Source organism: Protopterus annectens, chromosome 13.part0 (genome assembly GCF_019279795.1).
Source record: "Protopterus annectens isolate FY-2018-M chromosome 13.part0, PAN1.0, whole genome shotgun sequence".
In the NCBI taxonomy this organism is placed as follows: Eukaryota; Metazoa; Chordata; order Ceratodontiformes; family Protopteridae; genus Protopterus; species Protopterus annectens.
In genome coordinates, this window is record NC_056747.1 from 927,636,947 (window position 1) to 927,658,481 (window position 21,535).

At 38.7% G+C, this 21,535-nt stretch overlaps 1 protein-coding gene across 2 annotated transcripts in view; it reads right to left on the minus strand.

Moving 5' to 3' along the window:
- WNK4 (WNK lysine deficient protein kinase 4) overlaps window positions 1-21,535 on the minus strand; it is an 895,969-nt gene that overhangs the window by 414,144 nt on the left and 460,290 nt on the right. For both annotated transcript variants that reach the window (XM_044054689.1, XM_044054688.1), the window contains exon 2: window positions 13,120-13,292. In XM_044054689.1, the coding sequence (XP_043910624.1) occupies window positions 13,120-13,292 (173 nt within the window). The remainder of the gene's footprint in view (window positions 1-13,119; window positions 13,293-21,535) is intronic.

The window sequence follows — 21,535 nt, forward strand, 5'->3', positions numbered from 1 at the left end:
TCAGTCCTTTTCCCTAGTCAGTCTTTTGTTGCCTGAATTGTTATATAAACATGGATCTCCAGCTGTGCTGGTAATTATCATGTCCCTGGGAACATGGCATTTGCTGGGTTAGCAAAACCCTGTGAGCTACCTACATCCTTAGTCTCAGCCACCATGGGCATTTGTGGCCAAATGGATAAATGATAAGAAAATTCATGAAATACAAAGAAGCTCTGCTCTACCAGTGAACTACAGGCCACTTTATAAGCAGTGCTGCCACTCAAAGTGGCTAAGCCACTTGGGGATACATAACAGAGGCAGCACCACAGTTACAGTAGGCCTCACCATGTCCGGGATATGTAACAGAGGCAGCACTGCAGTTACAGTAGGCCTCACAGTGTCTACATTTAACAGAGGCAGCACTGTAGTTACAGTAGGCATCACAGTGTTTACATGTAACAGAGGCAGCACTGCAGTTACAGTAGGCTTCACCATGTCCGTGGTATGTAACAGAGGCAGCACTGCAGTTACAGCAGGTCTCACAGTGTCTACATGTAACAGAGGCAGCACTGTAGTTATAGTAAGCCTCACAGTGTCCACATGTAACAGGGACAGCACTGCAGTTACAGTAGACCTCATAGTGTCTACATGTAACAGAGGCAGCACTGCAGTTACAGCAGGCCTCACAGTGTCTACATGTAACAGAGGCAGCACTGCAGTTATAGTAAGCCTCACAGTGTCCACATGTAACAGAGGCAGCACTGTAGTTACAGCAGCCCTCACAGTGTCTACATTTAACAGAGGCAGCACTGTAGTTACAGTAGATGTCACAGTGTTTACATGTAACAGAGGCAGCACTGCAGTTACAGTAGACCTCACAGTGTCTACATGTAACAGAGGCAGCACTGCAGTTATAGTAAGCCTCACAGTGTCCACATGTAACAGAGGCAGCACTGTAGTTACAGCACGCCTCACAGTGTCTACATTTAACAGAGGCAGCACTGTAGTTACAGTAGGCATCACAGTGTTTACATGTAACAGAGGCAGCACTGCAGTTACAGTAGGCATCACAGTGTTTACATGTAACAGAGGCAGCACTGTAGTTACAGTAGGCATCACAGTGTTTACATGTAACAGAGGCAGCACTGCAGTTACAGTAGGCTTCACCATGTCCGTGGTATGTAACAGAGGCAGCACTGTAGTTACAGCAGGCCTCACAGTCTCTACATTTAACAGAGGCAGCACTGCAGTTACAGTAGACCTCACAGTGTCTACATGTAACAGAGGCAGCACTGCAGTTACAGTAGGCCTCACAGTGTCTACATGTAACAGAGGCAGCACTGCAGTTACAGTAAGCCTCACAGTGTCCACATGTAACAGAGGCAGCACTGTAGTTACAGCAGCCCTCACAGTGTCTACATTTAACAGAGGCAGCACTGTAGTTACAGTAGATGTCACAGTGTCTACATGTAACAGAGGCAGCACTGCAGTTACAGCAGGCCTCACAGTGTCTACATGTAACAGAGGCTGCACTGCAGTTATAGTAAGCCTCACAGTGTCCACATGTAACAGAGGCAGCACTGTAGTTACAGCAGCCCTCACAGTGTCTACATTTAACAGAGGCAGCACTGTAGTTACAGTAGGCCTCAGTGCCCTTGATACCCCACTGCTTGACACTTCATTTTTATAAAAGTATGATTTTCACACAGATGAAGCTAAACTGTCCAGTTTATTAATTTTTTTGAAACAGAGAACATTGCAGTTACAGTATTATGTCACACAAAGACTAGTGTCCAAACACTTCTTCATAAGTCTGCTTTACATGCTTCAACCCCAATCCAATATTAGCTGGATAAATAACTAAATTTGTTCTGTATGACAGAGAGATCTTCATGGAAAGTGTTTGCTGCTGCTGTGAATTATTATAACATCACAAGATTGAAAACTAGGGGCATGCTATATATGTTTAAAGGTTACGTTTAAAGTGTTCAGCAGTTTCTTTTTCAGTTCAAGGCATCATGGTAATAGTATTCAAAACAGATACAATAAAAATATACAACTTACAAAATGATGTAACAAATGTCTTCAGCCTTTCTTTTTTACCAGGATACCTCACTTTAGAGAATTATATATCTTGTGGTCAGTTCATTTGGAGTGGCTGCAATATTAGTTATAAATATTCTCCTTGTGCGTTCATTAGTGCCCTACCCATTTATTTGTGGCTATACTTTAAAAAAACTTGGAAAAATATGAAGTACACATATACTTCTGACATTACTGGATTCTGTCAGGATCTCTGGTAGGAATGGTAACTATATGAATGTTTACACCAAGATCTTTTTTCCTGAGTCCAATGGGACCAGTTTTGCTACCTACCCAAAGACCAAGATATACTTCCTAAATCTAAAGTGTACCCAAAAGACATTTACTACATCATTTCCTTTCATTTATATTGCAACAAACAGGCAACCTGTCATTCTTCAGCATGTATTATTTGGGCTTTGAGCCTAAGTCCCTCCATGAAACTTGTTGCTGGTGTGCAGGCTGAGAAAAGTCCCTCCTTTGACTTGTCCTCTGGCACTCTGCACTACTGACAATCATGGGTAGCCCAACCCACCACAGTTTAAAACAGATGACAAGGGAGGGGGTGAGGTAGATGCCTTACAAAGTTATAACATCCAAAAGCAAACAATTAAATAAAATGTATTAAATTAATCACGTTATTAATTGATGGCAGCAAGGGCTGCCACGGTGGTGCAGTGGTTAGCATTGCCGTCTCACAGCAAGAGGTTCTCCGGTTCGATCCTCAGCTGGGGTGCCTTCTGTGCGGAGTCTGCATGTCCTCCCTGTGATCACGTGGGTGTCCTCTGGGTGCTCCGGTTTCCTCCCACATCCCAAAGACATGCTGTAGGTGGATTGGACACTCTAAATTGGCCCTAGGTGTGAGTGTGTGTGTGTTAGTGCCTTCTGTGGAAGGTTGGGCAGCGGGCTGGCAACTTGACACCGTAAAACTCCACTGCCAATCATGAGCGGACAAGGTGATCCGCTGTGGCGACCCCTAACCGGGAAAAAGCCAAAAGAAGAAGAAGATGATTAACTGATGGCAGCAACTAACTGACAATAATAGGCACTACAGAGATTAAAAAGAGTATTAAGGTACATGCTGTGGTTTAAAAATCTTCAGAATATACTTATTTTGTTTGCATCTGGGAAACAAGGATCCACAACACATTACACAGGTAGGTCTTTACACCTCTCAGCAATGCTGAAGCAGTGGTTTAAGTAAGGCATAAAATGTGTCAGGTCTGAGAAGCAATTCAGAACAAAGTTGAAAGCCAGACATATGTGCTTACATGTGTAAATTGCTTAGAACCCCTACTAGATAGAACACTCAGTGTCCATAAGTAGTTACTAGGGTGATGACTCGAGGGTGACTTTTTAAGGGCTAGTCATGCTTTCAAATGGGAGAAGCAAACCTTGTATCTTGTATCTCTAAGGTAAACACCTTAACCATTATGCCAACCCCTACATCACTGTGATGAAAATAACATTGGTGCCAATGCTTTATTCTGATTTTTAACACAAAATTCAACTCATGCTTATACTATTGTGTCTAGACACTGCCAAGTATTTGCTTGAATTACTCCGAGGTGTATGAATACAGCATCATAGAAAGTAAGTTATGATCAACAATAGGCTGAGCTATAAGTTTATTTAGGTTAAATCTACCAAATAGCTGAAATATTTATGTTAACTTTGTCAAAAAGTTTATTTTTCTAAGACATAATTTCCTTCCAACAAGCTAATTTCTAACTGAACAACAATGACACCTACAGATTATTTTAACTTATGACCACAATATCCTTCAGAATCTAAGGTCTAAATGTCATATTTACAACCAGTTCCAAACTTTAGTGTCGCACAGCCATTTGAAAAATATTGTCTCCAGTAAAATGTCAGTCTGAGACTCATGCAGATTTATGTATACAGAGATTTACATGCATTCTATTTCACAACTGGGTGTTGGAAATAACTTTCTGAATTAGTCGTTTAGTAGTTTTGAGGTTACTGAAAGAAAGTAATTAAAATCAAATCCGTAAACATTTGTTTTGCTGTTTTTTGGTTTTCTTCAATTGACAGCTGACTGTCAGTTGCTAGATGCCTCTTCCCATGATCTCCTGAACCTCTACATTGGGCTAACACCAACAGAATAGGGCTGCCAGCCCTGAGGATAATGTAATGGAGGGGAAGCTAGATTATTCAATCTATCTGTGAAAAGCAGAAAGAATAAATGCAGCATACAACATCATATACACTGCTTAATGGGGGAGCTAACCCAGTAGTTTGGAGTGAAGGGGCCAACTGCCCCAGACACAAAGTGTAGGGGGTGTGACTGGCCAATCCTGATCACTCTTTAATGCATACTGGCTTTTAAAAAACAGTATTGCATTTGCAGTCAGACCTGAGTACTGTAGAGCTCCCTGTGTGGTCTAAACTGTAGCAACTTTTGCTATATTGTAGCAAGCAGTTTGCTGCATTTTAAAAGTAAAAAAAAATGTTTTCAACTGAAACCTGAGAACTGTAGCACTCTATGCAGGGTATAATCTGTAGCAAGCAGTTTGGTACAGTTAAAAGAAATAAATAGTTTTTATTTTCATTTATTTCCTTTTTTTAATGAGATGAAGGATGTTCATGGGGCAGGGCGAAGAAATGGGATCTGATTGGCTGGGGCAGAGGGGGGGGCATATTGTGTATCTAGCTAACTGGTTAGTATGCCAGTAGAAACAGCAGCCTTTTTTTTTTTTTGCTCATCATTTGAAGAGCTTGGGGACGGCAGCAGTCATCACTTCAACACTCCTCTTTCTCTTTCCCAAGTCATCAACAACTCTAATCGAACTGGAGTCATCTGTATCATACTTACAGCTTTGTCCCCTGCTCCCTCAGTTGAACTTCAAATCTATGATCTAATCTTATTACTGACTTCATGGCCACCACCACTTGGAGGCTTCAGCGTGCACATTAACTACAGGGAAGTTAAAGATATACACTTATAGATTTTTTTAAGTACTCCTTCCTCTAGGCACACAACCAGACAAATTCAGGAATAATGAAAATCTTTGTTTTATTTTGCAAACACATACCAGTCAAATTTAGTAGGATCCTAGTCCACTTGATAATAAAATACTGCTACCAAAATCTGCCCAAAAGCATTACTGATGGACAGTGTGTGTGTGTGTGTGTGTGTGTGTGTGTGTGTGTGTGTGTGTGTGTGTGTGTGTGTGTGTGTGTGTGTGTGCGTGCGTGCGTGCAGCCATACACACGTGCACATGTGTGTGTGGTCACACTGACTATGATGCCCCAAGACAGATAAAAAGATTTTAAAAAGTTGTAACTCTGACTTGTTTTGCTGGAAGGAAAATGAAATGGCTCATGTAAGCCATAAGGTTGTATGGATGTATGTAGCGCAGACAATATTCACTCTCAGGGGTGTTGTAAGGCAAAACACTGAAAGGAGAATGCCTTGTACATCTCTGCAAATGTGTTATTATCTGGACTGTGCATGCCCATGACTGCCTTACTGTACTTAAAAAATATGCATCTGCATTTTTATGTACATTAAAGTGCAAACTGAAGTTTTTAAATAACAATAATATTTTTATGCTGTATTGTTGACATAAAACAGTTTTTCCTCCAAAGCCTCCTCTAGCTTCAAAGCAATAAGAAACTTTTTATTCACAATTTATATGACTTCTTCTGTGAGTGACTACATCTTTCCAAGACTTTGGATAAGGGTGTGAGAATGGCGATCAGTCTAGAGTTTGTGAGCTCAGCTGGTAAACTGCCTTTACGGAGGGGTATTATATAAGATTTTCTCCATAAGGTGGGGACATATTTTTCTTGGATAGAGCAGTTTACTAGAACTGAGACAGAATATGCGAGGCTATCTGCAGCAAGTTTGAGGCATTAAGATGAAGTTGATCAGGGACGTGGTTGTTGTCTTAAGAGAGTGTAGGTATTTGTTTTCTTAAGAGAGAGTGTAGGTATTTATTTTCTTAAGAAAGTGTGCAGGTATTTTTTAAATTGTGGATACTGGCATTAGAGTGAGTGTGAAGCTCTGTTGTGGCTTCAATGATTGGGGTGGGATGGTAAGATTTGTAGTAGCTGTGTTTTGTAGGAGGGAGGTTACTATATTTATAAAATGTGAGTTAACCTATGAAGCAATACTTTTGGAGTTACTGGTTGAGGATGGGCTAAGTTGGGTTGATTATCCTGGACTGAGCAATGTATTAATGGATTTCCAGAAGTTCCTTGGACTATTTGATGACAAATTTTCAGTGTTGCTATAATAAGCATTTTGTCATGTTTTATGTATTGTTTGCTACAGTTCCTTAACTGCCTATATTGTTGCAGGGATGTTTGAGACTTGACTTGTAGCAATGACTTTCCGGCTTTATGTCTATTTTTTTAGTTAATTAACTAAGGGTCTGGTTTGTTTTTAACTCTTTTGGTTCTCAATGGTGCTTGCTGTGCCAGGATATTTAGAAATAGTGCATTAAATGTGTCTATTGCTTCATCAAGGGGTTTTAAGTGGAGCCCAGGTGACCTGGAGCAGGCTGGAAGTTAAAATTTCTTTACTGAAGTGACTGAGATTTCTGATTGCTTGAATTTTGGATTTGAAATTGTTTATTCGACAAATGAACCTTCAGTTATTTTTTAAGGGGAAACCTAAAAATGATTCCACTCTTATTAGGTCAAGCACATTTAACCCTCCGGTCCATCCTGTTTTAAATGTATTTTCAGAATTGGTAGAAAAAGAGATGCAAGGTAAGACACACAAGGCTGGCTTTAATAATTTAGTGCAAGCAGAACTAGAACTGATTGACTTGTTGAAAAAAGAAGGCTGCAGGATTATGAAACCGGACAAGGGAGGGGGGGGGGGTTGTATTAATGCATGAAGTTGATTATGATGCTTATTTACGTGAAATGTTGCAGGATGCTGAGCAGTATGAAATTGTATCAAAAAACGAAATTAACATTGCATATTCTAAGATTAATTTTCATCTGTTTGACCATTTATTGCAAGGGGTAATTAATGAGAGTCTTTACAATTTTCTTTTAGTGGACAAGCCCAAGGTTCCGGTTATCTTCGGAATTCCGAAGACACATAAGGGATTAGATCCCCCTTAAATTTAGATCGATTGTGGCTGGTGCGGGGGCATTACGGAACCTTTAGCTAAATTTATTGATGCTAAACTTAAAAAATATGTATCTACTATTGAACACATCTACAAGGATTCTTGGGATTGTTTGAGAAGTATAGATCAAGCTTGGTTTACTACGCATATGCTTATGGTAACCATAGATGTAGTAGAATTATTCCCCAGCATCCCACACAGTATAGGACTGGAATGGTTAGGAGAAATTTTGGTCACCCAATCAGGTCTTGACAGTAGAACAATTAATTTAGTGATGGAATTCATGGAGATAATATTGGATAACAACTTTATGTTATTTAATGGTGAATTTTTCAGACAAAGAAAGGGTGTTGCTATGGGGAGTCCTTGCGCTACAATGTATGCTAATCTTGTGCTCTACCATTGGGAACAAAAGTTTGTGTTGCAGACTCCCTGGAATAGGTTTATTAATTTTATAGAAGGTTTTTACATGATATATGTATTTTATGGGAAGGTACATAAGATGATTTGAAGGGATTTATGGAATATATCAACTCTAGCACACATTTTTTGAAATTTACCTACTCCATTGATTTAAATTAATTGAATTATGTGGATATCACTCTCTCAAAGGATTATACTAATTTCAGATTCCATTCAAGAATATATAGGAAGCCCACGTTTTCTAATTCTTATTTACATTTCAGCAGTGGGCATTCTTTTTATCAAAAAAAGGCTATTATTAAAGGGCAGCGCATTAGAGCTTCAAGAATATGTAGCTCACTGGAAAGTTTTAGCCTGGAAGCTGAGACTATTAAAAAATTATTTTTAGAGAAAGACTACCCTGAACCTTTGATTGATGCTATTACCCAGGGAATTTTTAAAAACAGGGAGTCTAAATATCCAGCACTATTGGGATTAGGTAAATTACAAGAGAAAAGTGAACTCAAGAAAGACATTGAGACTGGAAATAAAATTTTACACACTTTTTCTAGTAATTCACATAAGGTGGAATCCATCATTCTTAAATACTGGCCCATTTTGGGGGTCAATGAGGAAATGAAACAATTATTTCCGAAGCAGCCACATTTTATTAGAAAGAGGGGTATTAATTTAAAGGAGCTTTTTGAAAAAAAGGGGAAATGTAACATTAACAATAAAATGAAGTGGGGTACATATAAATGTGGTAGTTGCAATCAATGTTTTGCCATGTTAAACCACACTATTTTCCATTTACCACATAGAAATTTTACAGTGAGAACCAACAAGCACTATAATTGTGGAACCAAGGGGGTGGTATATTTAGGAGTTTGCACCTATTGTTTAAGTTTTTACGTTGGTAAAACGGAGAGATCTTTAAGGAAAAGAGTGTATGAGCACTTCTATGACATTTCTAGAAGTAAGGAGTGCAATGCATTCTTTAAACACTCTCAAAATTGTGAGAAAATGAACTTAAAGTTTATGGTGCTAGAACAAATCACCCCAGAGGTAAGAGGGGGGAGCTGGGAGACTCGTTTAGAGTTTTGTGAGCTTTTTTGGCAGTTGAGATTAGATGCCACTAGCTCTCCTGGGTTAAATGACAGTATTAACATAGGATGTGTTCTGAGGCTCAGAAAAGCAAAGCTTTGAATGAGCATTATGTTGCTTACACATTTCTTATATTATATCATTATCTGATATTATAGCATCAATTTTAATTTATGTTTTGCTATAACACTTAATATTGTGAAATTGTTGATGTATCAATGTTTACATATGCACATATTGCATTTTGACATTTTTATGATTTTAATGGAAACATTTGAATTTTAATTAATTGAATTCAATTTACTACTCAGGTGATTAATCAACTTGTTATATAAATGAGAATGACATTATGGTTTTTATTCATTCCTTGAAAAAGCCTGGCAGGAGCTGGGTGAAAGCACTTGGGTTTATTAGTGTATCGTGATTTATTAAAATCTGTGTTCCTAACTTTTGGCTTCAGGTCCTGTGCTTTTGGATATAATTTTGGACTTGCTGTGTGAGCTGTTTGGTTTTGTTTAAACTATGAACTTTGATGTAACCTGATGTAACTGTGATTATATACTGAGTATTTTTTGTTCTTTTATTATTTATTATTAAATATAGTTAAACCTTTCATTGTGACTGATATTGTAAGACATATTTATGTTCTGAGAGTACATGCATATTATCTGGTGACACTGTGGGCCACTCCACATAGCCTTGCCCTTGGTCAAACTACCATTTGGATTAACAGTAACATTACACAGTAAGATTGGACACCCTTTGTTAAGGGCCTTAAAGTAGCTGATAAGGACGTGGCTAGTGGTAGTGATAACTACCTTATAGTCTGGGCAAAAGGGTGCATAGCTAGTAAATCTGTGCCAGCCTTTCCCAGGTGTGTGTGTGTGTGTGTGTGTGTGTGTGTGTGTGTGTGTGTGTGTGTGTGTGTGTGTAAAACAAAAACAAATCTCCAGGAGTGTGTGTCAGTTACTTGGGCAGGGACATGAAGCACTGGTTGGACAGAGAGGGTGCTAGAAGTCTTGGCTTGGCTACTCAGCTGAGAAGATTTCAACTCTATAGCTGTGCCAGTGTGGAGTCTTACTGGGGATCTGGAGAAAGAGGAAGAAACCAGCTCCAGACTGACTGTGGTCTCTGTGTGCTCTTAAGGGAAACTGCACTTGATGTAGTGAACTGCATCTGGAAATACTGTGTGTGTACTTGTCATCCTCTCAGTGTACGTCCTTCACTGGTGCCAGTGGTGAGGATTCAGGCTCCTTGATTACTGGGCCAGTGTTGGGGCATCACGAGTTATGTCCTTACCCAGAGAAGAAAACTGTGCTACAGTTTTTAGATGTTAATTACTCATAAGTGCTGAGTAGTAGGGCTTCTGGAAGAGGACGTGTAAGAAAATGACGGGCCATTTTCTTCATCTTATAAACAAAAATACTGTGGATTATTTTGCAGGAAATTTTATTGAGTTAATGATATCAATGGTCTGGGAATTCCATGTAACAATGTAAAAGACCATCTTGTTAGTGGGGGTGATGCAGTACACTGGGCAGGGTGTTTTTTTTATTTTTTTTTTTATGTATGCTAAACAGTACAGTTATATTTTATAGTCTATCTATGACATTTGGCTGTATCAAGTATTTCTGACACTTAGGGACTAAACAGTCCAGTGTCATTATAAATCCATCTGTGTTGGGTGAGGTGGTACAGTAAAGTGGGTACACTGAGCATAATTCCTTTTTTATGGGATAATATATAAGGGATAATATATTTTAGAACACTGTAGTATACTAGAATTTATTTATTTGTATGTCCTTTATACCCTACTACCTACCAATAATCAAGTATCATCACACCTCTCAACTCTCCCTGATTTTACAAAATGTCCCTGATTTTGCTTCATGTTTTTGCTTTGTCCCTCACACATTTTATTGTTACTTTTCTGGTTTGGTGCCAGACATCAGAATATCATACTTTTTATTATTTAGAAAATGCACATTGCTGCAACCTGTTGTTGTATTAACTTTTAAATGAATTAGAGTAATACTTAAAAATTGTCTCCGATTCTGTGCGTTTGTCCTCTGGTTATTTTTGGCTTTCCCCAGAACTGTTGAGCAAAAAAGGTGAAAGGCATGAGCTTCATCCAATAAAACCGGAGTCCATTCATTCACCACTTTCCTGGGTATCCACAGTAAGGAGGTGAGAGCTACCCACAGGGGCCATTACCCAGGCAGTTGTGAAGATTGTTTACACCTCAGCATGTACTCCCATCTTCATCTGCTTGCTTTGGGAAGACGAATCCCCCTCACAAGCTAGTGTGGTATATCTCCCTAACTGGGGCCCTAGGAAGCCCATTTAGTATCCCCAGGCACTGAACTACAGAGAATTTCCTCTCTATATTAGCAGCCTGAATCAGACTTAGTACATATTAACCCTACCCCAATGGTTGTGACATGGGTAACTGCATCACTGCAGGGAATTTTGCACTCTCCTCCGATATATGTGGGTTTTTGCGTGTATGTGTGTGTGGGTTTTTGTGCGTGCACACACACACACACACACACACACACACACACACACACACACACACACACACACACACACACACGCTCTTACAAAGACTGTTATCATTGCCTTAAAAGCACCAACCTCATATGGCCCTGTTAGAGCCCTTTGTAGTTATGCAAGCCTCTTCTTTCATAGTAGCAATTAGTCATCAGGGAACCAATCACTTCCTCTCCCCAGGATGGGCTCATTCACACCTGTGCATATGAGCAGAGCTGGCATGTCAGAACGCTGAAAGTATGCATCAGGCCATTCTGTTGTACAATACCAGCATTTCTAAGGACTGAAACTAAACATCAGTTAATTGAGAAGATACTCTCAACTACTTTACAGATAAGCAAACTCTGTGAGCTTTTTCTCTTCCCTCCAAGATGAGTAATTTTCCATTTAACAACATTCTTAGCATTTGTACAACTAATTTGTGTTTATATGGGTGTGTGAATGTGTGTATGTGTATGTATGTGTATGTGTGTGTGTGTGTGTGTGTGTGTGTGTCTGTGTGTGTGTGTGTGTGTGTGTGTGTGTGTGTGTGTGTGTGTGTGTGTGTGTGTGTGTGTGTCTGTGTGTGTGTGTGTGTGTGTGTGTGTGTGTGTGTGTGTGTGTGTGTGTGTGTCTAGACATGTACATGTGGCATTAGTGACATTGACCATTATGGTAATTTTGTCAGAAAAAGCAGTGAAGCATGAAATAAGCCTTATGTTCCATCTCCCAAGACACATCAATTTCGTAAGTAATGACAACATCAAACAGTTCTTTAATATGGAGCACACAGGTTTAAAAAGCTTTTCTTGCCTTAGTTATGTGGATTTCTATCCCTGCATAAAAGCCTTAAATCGATTCCCTGACTCACTGTACTCCCCAAGGAGTGCTTCCCAAAGCTGTAGGATGTGCCACTTTACTACCAGAAGCACTCAATGCCATTTTTGTTTCTGTAGTACAGTTATCAAAACAAGACTTTCTGTTCCAGAGGTTACAGCATAAAAGTCTGCTATAAGATCTTGAACAAATCAAATACTTTTCCCATCAGTATCCCCTGATGCTTAGCTCAGGAAAGCAGGGCCTCCACTGAAGGCAAGCTATTACCTCAGCTGGCTACTGTAAATACAGGTAATGGAAACAAATAATCTACCAGCTTTTTTTTTTTAATCTACAGCCACATTTATGATCATTCCTTATTCTGTATCATATAACTATGAACATTACTTATTGCTTATGAAATTTGGGTTAACTGATTTGTTGACAAAAGCTTGTGTTGAGTCACATGGAGCAGAATATTAATCCCAAAGGGTACAGTAGTCCATAGTTTCACTGGGGTCTCCTGATACTGTACAGAGTAAAGAATGTTTACTTCATTACTGTTAAAACAACAAGCCATACAATAGTTCAAATAAATGTAGTTTATTTATTATGTCAGATAGATAATAATGTTAAAGGAAATCAGTTACTTATACAGGAGACAGAGAATAAGAAGCACAGATGTTGAGTACTGCTTCGTTGTACCTGGATAGTACCAAATGAGGTCATGCACTAATAAATACGTCCATTATGAACAATGAGTAGCCCTGTAACAAGGGCTCATATTAAATCGGCAGTAGGGGCTGAAGCCAAAACGCTATATCTGATTGTGCCCAATGCACTCAGCAGCCAAATCCACTAAAAGTAAATATATATATATATATATATATATATATATATATAATATGTGTGTGTGTGTGTGTGTGTATGTGTGTGTATATATATATATATATATATGTGTGTGTGTGTGTGTGTTTGTGTATTTTTGCAGATGTACCAACACACAGAGTCTGTAGTAGTTGGAGATATGTGTCAGACCTTATGACAGTAATAACTAATGTCACTGCCTTCTATAAAAGGCTTTACTTACGTTTTTAGAGTCCCTGAAGTCATCAGTTCTGTCACAAGAACCGTACATGCTTGCCCCTTCACCACAGATTTCCAAGAGTCATAAAAGCGTACAATATTGGGGTGCTGGAGACCTTTCAGCATTTCAACCTCCTCATTAAACCGCTGACGCTCTGCCTTGGTCAGTTTCCGAGTCTGATTAAAATAAAAACAGATAATATAAACATTCAAAGACTGATGAGAGCTAATCATAACATATAAATATGGCTTTATTATAATTTTACATATTTCACTCTGCCTGCAAGGGTATTAAACTCAGCCAACAATTTCGGCTATGTTAGACACCTCTACTTATTGAATTTAATTTTAATTAAAGTGAATTAGATCCACAGGACAGATGGTTAAAACGAGCCAAAAATGGTACTGCTGTAGGCTAATGTGACCCAAGACATTATTTAAACAAATATCTGTAATCACTGCTTTCAGGATGATGCCTGAAAATCACCTGCTCTGTAAACATTTCACTGTCTTCTCCATCACCGAACTGTATTAAATAGGTAAATTCTCTTTATTTTCCTGTACTACATTTGATCACTGGCCACATCATATGGTTGAAAACATGAACTATTTAGAAAGTTTTCAGGAACTCTTATTATAATTTGTTGCAAGTAGGATTACTAGGAGGCAACATCTGCCTGGTCTATAAGACAATGTCTGCTTTGGTCCTGTTTGAAAGTCGATGCCTGGAACACACCTCTGGTTATCTAAAATACAACTGTGGAACATAGTACTAAAAATAAATATCAGTAAATCAAAAACATAATAACTATTACTAACATTTTCTCAGATTATGAAATTGGCTTTCCCTTACAATCTGAAACATTGCACATTAAATTCCATCAAAAATAATGTTGAGATATGTAAATGGGAAGTAGGAAATAGTAATCTGTTAAACAGTCATGACATAGTCTTCCCACCGCAGTTGCATATTCTAATGGATGGGACTAATATGGTTATTCGAGGACTTGTACAAACAGTGGCTTTTCAATGTCAAAAGTGAGAGAGAATGGGGATGAGTCGTAAAATAAAAGTGCTCCTAACTTCTTCTTCTTCTTTCGGCTGCTATCATTAGGGGTTGCCACAGCAGATCAACTGTTTCCATTTCTTCCTGTCCTCTGCATCTTGCTCTGTCACACCAACCACCTGCATGTCCTCTCTCACTACATCCATAAACCTTATCTTAGGCCTTCCTCTTTTCCTGTTACCTGGCAGCTTCATCCTTAGCATCTTTTTCCCAATATACTCTGCATCCCTCCTCAGCACATGTCCAAACCAACGTAATCTTGCCTCTCTGGCTTTGTCTCCAAACCTTCCAACCTGGGCTGACCCTCTAATATACTTATTCCTAATCCTGTCCATCCTCGTCACACCCAGTGCAAATCTTAACATCTTCAGCTCTGCCACGTCAAGCTCTGACTCCTGCCTTTTTGTCAATGCCACTGTCTCCAACCCATATAACATAGCTGGTCTTGCTACCCTCTTGTAGACCTTTCCTTTCACTCTTACTGGTACTCGTCTGTCACAAATCATTCCTGACACTCTTCTCCACCCACTCCATCCTGCTTGCACTCTCTTCTTTACCTCTCTTCCACACTCACCATTACTCTGAACTGTTGATCCCAAGTACTTAAACTCATCCACCTTTGCCACCTCTACTCCCTGCATCCTCACCATTCCTCTATCCTCCCTCTCATTCACACACATATATTCTGTCTTAGTCCTGCTGACCTTCATTCCTCTTCTCTCTAGAGCATATCTCCACCTCTCCAGGGCCTCCTCCACCTGTTCCCTACTCTCACTACAGATCACAATGTCATCTGCAAACATCATAGTCCGCAGGGACTCCTGTCTTATCTTGTCTGTCAACCTGTCCATCATCATTGCAAATAAGAAAGGGCTCAGAGCTGATCATTGATGTCATCCCACCTCCACCTTAAATGCATCCGTTACTCCCACTGCAGACCTCACTGCTGTCACACTACCCTCGTACATATCCTGTACCACCCTTACATACTTCTCTGACACTCTCGACTTCCTCATACAATACCACAACTCCTCTCTAGGCACCCTGTCATATGCTTTCTCTAAATTCACAAAGACACAATGCAACTCCTTCTGACCTTCTCTGTACTTCTTCATCAACACTCTCAGAGCAAACAACGCATCTGTAGTGCTCTTTTCTGGCATGAAACCATACTGCTGATCACTAATCATCACCTCCCTTTTTAACCTAGCTTCCACTACTCTTTCCCATAACTTCATGGTGTGACTGATCAGTTTAATCCCTCTGTAGTTATTACAGCTCTGCACATCATCCTTATTCTTAAAAATCAGTACGAAAACACTTTTTCTCCATTCCTCAGACATCCTCTCACTTTCCAAGATTTCATTAAACAATCTAGTTAAAAACTCCACTGCCATTTCACCTAAACACTTCCATGCTTCCACAGGTATGTCATCTGGTCCAACAGCCTTTCCATTCTTCATCCTCTTTATAGCTATCCTTACTCCTCCTTGCTAATCCACTTCACTTCATGATTCACTATCCGCACATCATCCAACCTTCTCTCCCTCTCATTCTCTTCATTCATCAACCCCTCAAAGTACTTTCCATCTGCTCAACATACTCTCCTCACTTGTGAGTACGTTTCCCTCATTATCCTTTATCACCATTACTTGCTGCACATCTTTACCAGCTCGGTCCCTCTGTCTAACCAATTGGTACAGGTCCTTTTCTCCCTCCTTAGTGCCAACCTTTTATACAACTCTTCATACACCTTATCCTTAGCCTTCACCACCTCTCTCTTTACCATGCACCTCATTTCTTTATATTCTTGTCTACTTTCTTCATCTTTAGTACTCAAAACATAACATTATACTACCAGCAACTAACACAAGTGAAAAATGTCTAGATATGTTGCTTGAGTATAAAACAAATAAACAATTCACTAAATAAATTCACAAATTGTCATAGAAGATTAAAGTTTTGAATGTGTGCACTTGTCTTCAAACACCAACTAGATATGACTTTAAAGATGTGCTTGTTGACAAAAAGATCTAGTGTGCTAAAGTCCTTGAAGTCAGAAACAGCCTGGCAAAATTAATAAGTAAACAACAAAATCAGCAGCCACAACAGTAAAATCATACCATTCTTAATACTTACATTTTTGTAATTATATTACTTAAAAATAGATGATTCAATTATATCAACTGCATATAATTTTTTATAAAACATCCCAGGGAATTATTAAAACCAGATTATTAACTACATTATGATTCTTTACAAAGTTATTTTCCCATTTAAGTTTCAGTGTTATTTAAGTCTTAAAGTTAATTTGATACAAATCTTACCCATGAACTCATACCCTTGGCAGGCATTCAATCGCAGGTGCCATTTAAATTTGCATTCAGGAAACTTGTCTTTAAAGTCACCTGGCCCCTCAGCTATTACTAACTTTCAATTTTAAAAGTCAATGTTTAACCCTTTTGTGTGTGAATGTACTAATATCACCCCCTTCCCACAATTTAGATTATTTTTCAAGCTTGATTTTGGTAGCTCCCCTTCCTTTTTGTGAATAATTAACAAAATACATGGTTAATATTTCCAACTTCTCTTTGTCATTCTCTGCTCAGCTTCCTTTAACATCTATCTTGCTGTGCCTGCCAGCACGTTTTGACACTCTTTGTATCAAAGTCTGAAAGATTTTTTTTCCCCTTGGATATATTTTTGCTACACAAATTGTCTTCCCCTTTTCTTTTCTTTCAAGACCAAACACTCCAAATAGCACCAGAGGTCTGGCAAGGAAAAATAATATCCAACAAGAGTAAAATATAACCAGCCAGGATGCCATGCTGAGAAACATAAAAACAGACACTTAATTCCATAAAAAACAATGAATAGCTGTAAAAATGATAAAAGAGATTGGCTCTTTCAGGTAAAACCCTTTCTTCAGATCATACATAAGCATCACTTCCTGCAGTTTAAATAGACAACCATGGCTAATGGGATTCAATGAAACAGCCTACGCCCCTTCAATACCAGCTTTAAGGGGACCATACCATTTAAACCAGGCTGTTTATCAGCCTGAAGGTCAGGGATCCATTTCATTTTTGTGATCTCTGTGTGATTAAAATGATCACCACCACGAGGGTTAAATTTCTGTATATAAAACACCATAAATAAAAAGCTATGCTCTGTATGAACCTTAATATGTTGTGCTATAGCACTGTGCTTTGTAATAAGTCTAATGTCACTTAGATGCTGTACTATATGTTCCTTCAAAGATCTATTAGTTGTCCCAAGATAAAGACATGATCATCTAGTACGGGTGGCTAAATAGATGGCATTTTTCGATAGACAGCATACAGTTTAGGTTTATAGATCCATTGTGTTCTAGGATGTATGACTTCATTGCAGTTGTTAATATATTTATATGTTTTACAGCATCTGCAGGGGAAAGTGCCCACTCTTGTTGATGAGACGATTTGCTTCTTCATCTCACATTTCCCCTTGCACAGTAACTGCTCTAGATTTTTATTATTTTTAAAAACAAAAAGATGGTGCACTGCCAACTATGTTCTTGATGTTATCATCAATTAAAAGAAGCTTCCAGTTGCTCCTGATAATGACATACATTCTTTATGTCTCTACTGTATGTCATCATGACCCAAAGACTGGTCTTCTTCTCCAATGTCCGAATATTATCATAATCATAGGCTTCTGAATACCATGGATGTCCCCTTCTAGTTCTATCACTTCTCGTTTCATTTACTGTTCTCTTTATTTCCAAGTCTTCATATCCACACATCCTGAATTGTTGCACTAGTTTATCCATTTCCATGTTGCAAACATTAGCATTAGTACAAAGCCTAGAAGTCCTCAAAAGTTAAAGGTTAAAAATCAAAGCGGTTACTATGCAAGGGGACATGCAAGCCAAAGAGGCAAATCGTCTCATCAACAAGAGCGGGGACTTTCCCCTGCAGATGCTGAAATATATTAACAACTGCAATTAATTCATACATCCTAGAACACAATGGATCTATAAGCCTAAACTGTATGCTGACTGTCTAACGAAAAAATGTCATCTATTTAGCCACCTGTACTAGAAGTCCAAGTTTTTATGAAGGGAAAAGTAACAGATCTTTGAAGGAACATATACTACAGCATACAGGTGACATTAGACTTATTGCAAAGCACAGTGTTATAGGACAAAATATTAAGGTTCATACAGAGCATAGCTTTTTATTCATGGTGCTTTGTATACAGAAAGTTAATCCTTGTGGTGGCGATCTTTTTAATCACACAGAGATCACAGAAATGAAATGGATCGCTGACCTTCAGGCTGATAAACAGCCTGGTTTAAATAGTATGGTCTCCTTAAAGCAGGTATTGATGGGGTGTAGGCCCTTTCACCAAATCCCATTGGACATTGTCTATTTAAACTGCAAGAAGTGATGCATATGTATGATATGAATAAGGGTTTTACCTGAGAGTGCTAATCTCTGTTTATCGTTTCTACAGGTATTCATTGTTTTTAAGGACTAAATTGCCTGTTTTTATGTTTCTCAGCGTGTTGGTCTGGCTGGTTACATTTTACTCTCGTTTTCTTTCCTATCATCTAATAGTGCTTTTGTAACAAAGAACCTTAATAACCAAAGTACATTAGTAAACGTTGCACTTGTATACTTCTGATGGAGTGATATAAACTCTAACTGGTGCATTAATACAGTCTTTGGAAACAGGCTACAGCACAAAAAAAAATAGGTAAGCAGCACTTTATTCAGTGGTTAAAGTATCTGCTTCATAACTCCAGAGTATCCCAAAAAACACATAGTCATAGCTTCAAACAGCTCTTAAAGGAATATGTTACTCAGCAGTGGCTACACCCCTGTAATACTCCTGGTTAATTTCTCATGCCATCAATCAAATATTTCTTTTCTGCTATTTTCTCCTTGTCTTACTTCTACCAAATGAAAATGTCCCAATGGTTTATTTTAGTTATATAGCTAAGTAAAGCTTAGGAAATGCAATGTTTTCTGCTTTTACATTCCCTTTTTGTAAATTGTGATTGTTGGCAACTGTTAAACTTTTTTATATATTGTTTGTAAATATTTTTAAAAATTTTGTAATCTGTTTGTACTATTGTTCTGGAGCTTTTCTCCCTGGGTCTTCTCTGAAAACGGGCTACTTGCCTACCCAGTCTCTACCTGGTTAACAAATCTAAAATAAATAAAATAAACTCCAGTGTCAAGGAATCATTTCTGACCTTTATCACTGTCTGTGTGGAATCTGCAAATTCTAGGTGGGTTTTCTTCAGTACTCTGGTTTCATCCTACCCTCAAAAAGGCACTTAAGTTAATATTGTTCTCCATGTGCTTCCTTTGCTGTTCTGAATTATATCATTTATGTTTTATCTTTTGTTGAGAAGGTTAGTCCCACTAAACGAAGAATAATCCAGTTCAGTTTATTAGATGAACAACAAACGAAGATGACCTAGGTTTCGTTCAGTAACGAACTAGGCTACTGGCTTCTTTTCTGGGGAGACCCAAGGTGCCAATGTGGCATTTATACTACTAGGGGAAATTTGGCCAAAGCATCAGAGAACTTCCCCAGCTCTTTTTGACAGGTGCCACAGGCTCTTTTACATCCACATGAGCTACCATTAACTCAAGCAGATGGTATCTTGTAATGTCTAATCCAAAGGACCATGCATTCAGGAGTGCAGTACCCTCCTAATAATGCACTGCTGTGTCATCAATCTAATCAAAGTAGGTCAGTGTTAGAGATCAGTCACATTCATATATAGTTGCATAGCAATATCAAAGCAAAATAGGAAAGTAGTTGCAATGGAGTACAGAACATAAATGGTAGTAGTGGAGAGGAACTCTCAGGACACAGCCACATTGTGTAGAGAGAAGGTAAAGACAGAAGTGGAATCATTAAATCATCATACACACTTATCTCATAATGACAGAGTAGTACAGTTAACAATAAGGAAATGGTAGCTACCTGCTGGTGCATACTGGGAAATCTATGTCCTTCACTGTCCGAGACGACTGCAAACACTGACAAAGAAGTAAGGTTATTACAGTGAAAAAAACAGTACTGCTATTATAAGTGAGACTCTGCTTATATTAATACTTGATACTAGAGGGCAAAGCCCAGAAAGTATGAAAAACATACACAGGCCAGTGGAGGTGCAGGCTACACAGATGAAGGTATGGTTTACTCTACATTATATGGCAAGGAACGGGTAAGTGTTGACATGTTCATATGGGAATGTAGCAAACTGGAAGGAGAAAGGGCACAGACTCATGGATGCCGCACATGGGTAACTAATTACAGTATAGCAGTCACTGTCAAGTGGAAAATTGCATCATGAAGTACACAGCTGGCTGTGAAGATGGCAACAAAGGCACATCATCAGACAAGGTTACTTCGCTGGAAGCATGGCAAAAGGCTGGAGGAGAAAGTGAATGAGTGGGAAGGAAACCGGGAAGAGCATGTGAGACAACTTACAGCCCTCCAAGACAAGCTAGAATAGAAGAGTTGTGTGCTGAACGTTGGTGGGATGCCATTTTCACCTGCCACCATTTTTGAATTGGTAGACATGCCTACCTATTTCATTCTGAATGTTAATAAGCCAGGCTACAGCACACAACTAACTTAGACTGGGAAAACACAACAGCAAATGGACAATTTCCCAGCTTCTTCCCTCCCAGCGTCTGAAGATCATTTTCCCTTCCCCATAGCTGACCATAAACACAAGGCAGTCATTCTTACCTTCATATCTGTTTACTTCCTTTTTTTTATACTTTATTGCATCAAAGTTTTATAGTGGTGAGGTTATGTGAGTATATCAGCTTGTTACATTATTCACCTAAATACACAAAAATCATGTTGTTTTTCATCTTCAGACAGATTTTTTTTATATCCCATGGCAAAATGTAAACTACTGCACTCAGTAAATGACAGTACACACAGAGTCAGAATGATTTACTGTGAGTTTCAGAACTAAATGTTCTGCAGTCTGTTGATCCGAGTAAATGAATTAAGGTTAGCATAGCTGTGCATCTGTAGTAAAGGCTGAATGTGTTTCTATTCTCCATAGTGCTACGGAACTGCCAAAACAATCTTTCGTCCAATTTTACAAGGAAAAACTGTCTCGCTCCAAACAGCTAATGGAATGCTAGACATCGGCCCCCATCAGTGCAGTCATCAGGAAGTAATAATATTTCCATCCAAATGACTATATAAATTCACCTACCTTGCATATTACGCTTTGAAATGCAGTTCAGTGCTCAGAAAAGCAGTCAGATTTATATGAGTTGTTCTCTCATTCTGCTGAAAGGGGCATTGAAGTAATTTGTTTTCCGAA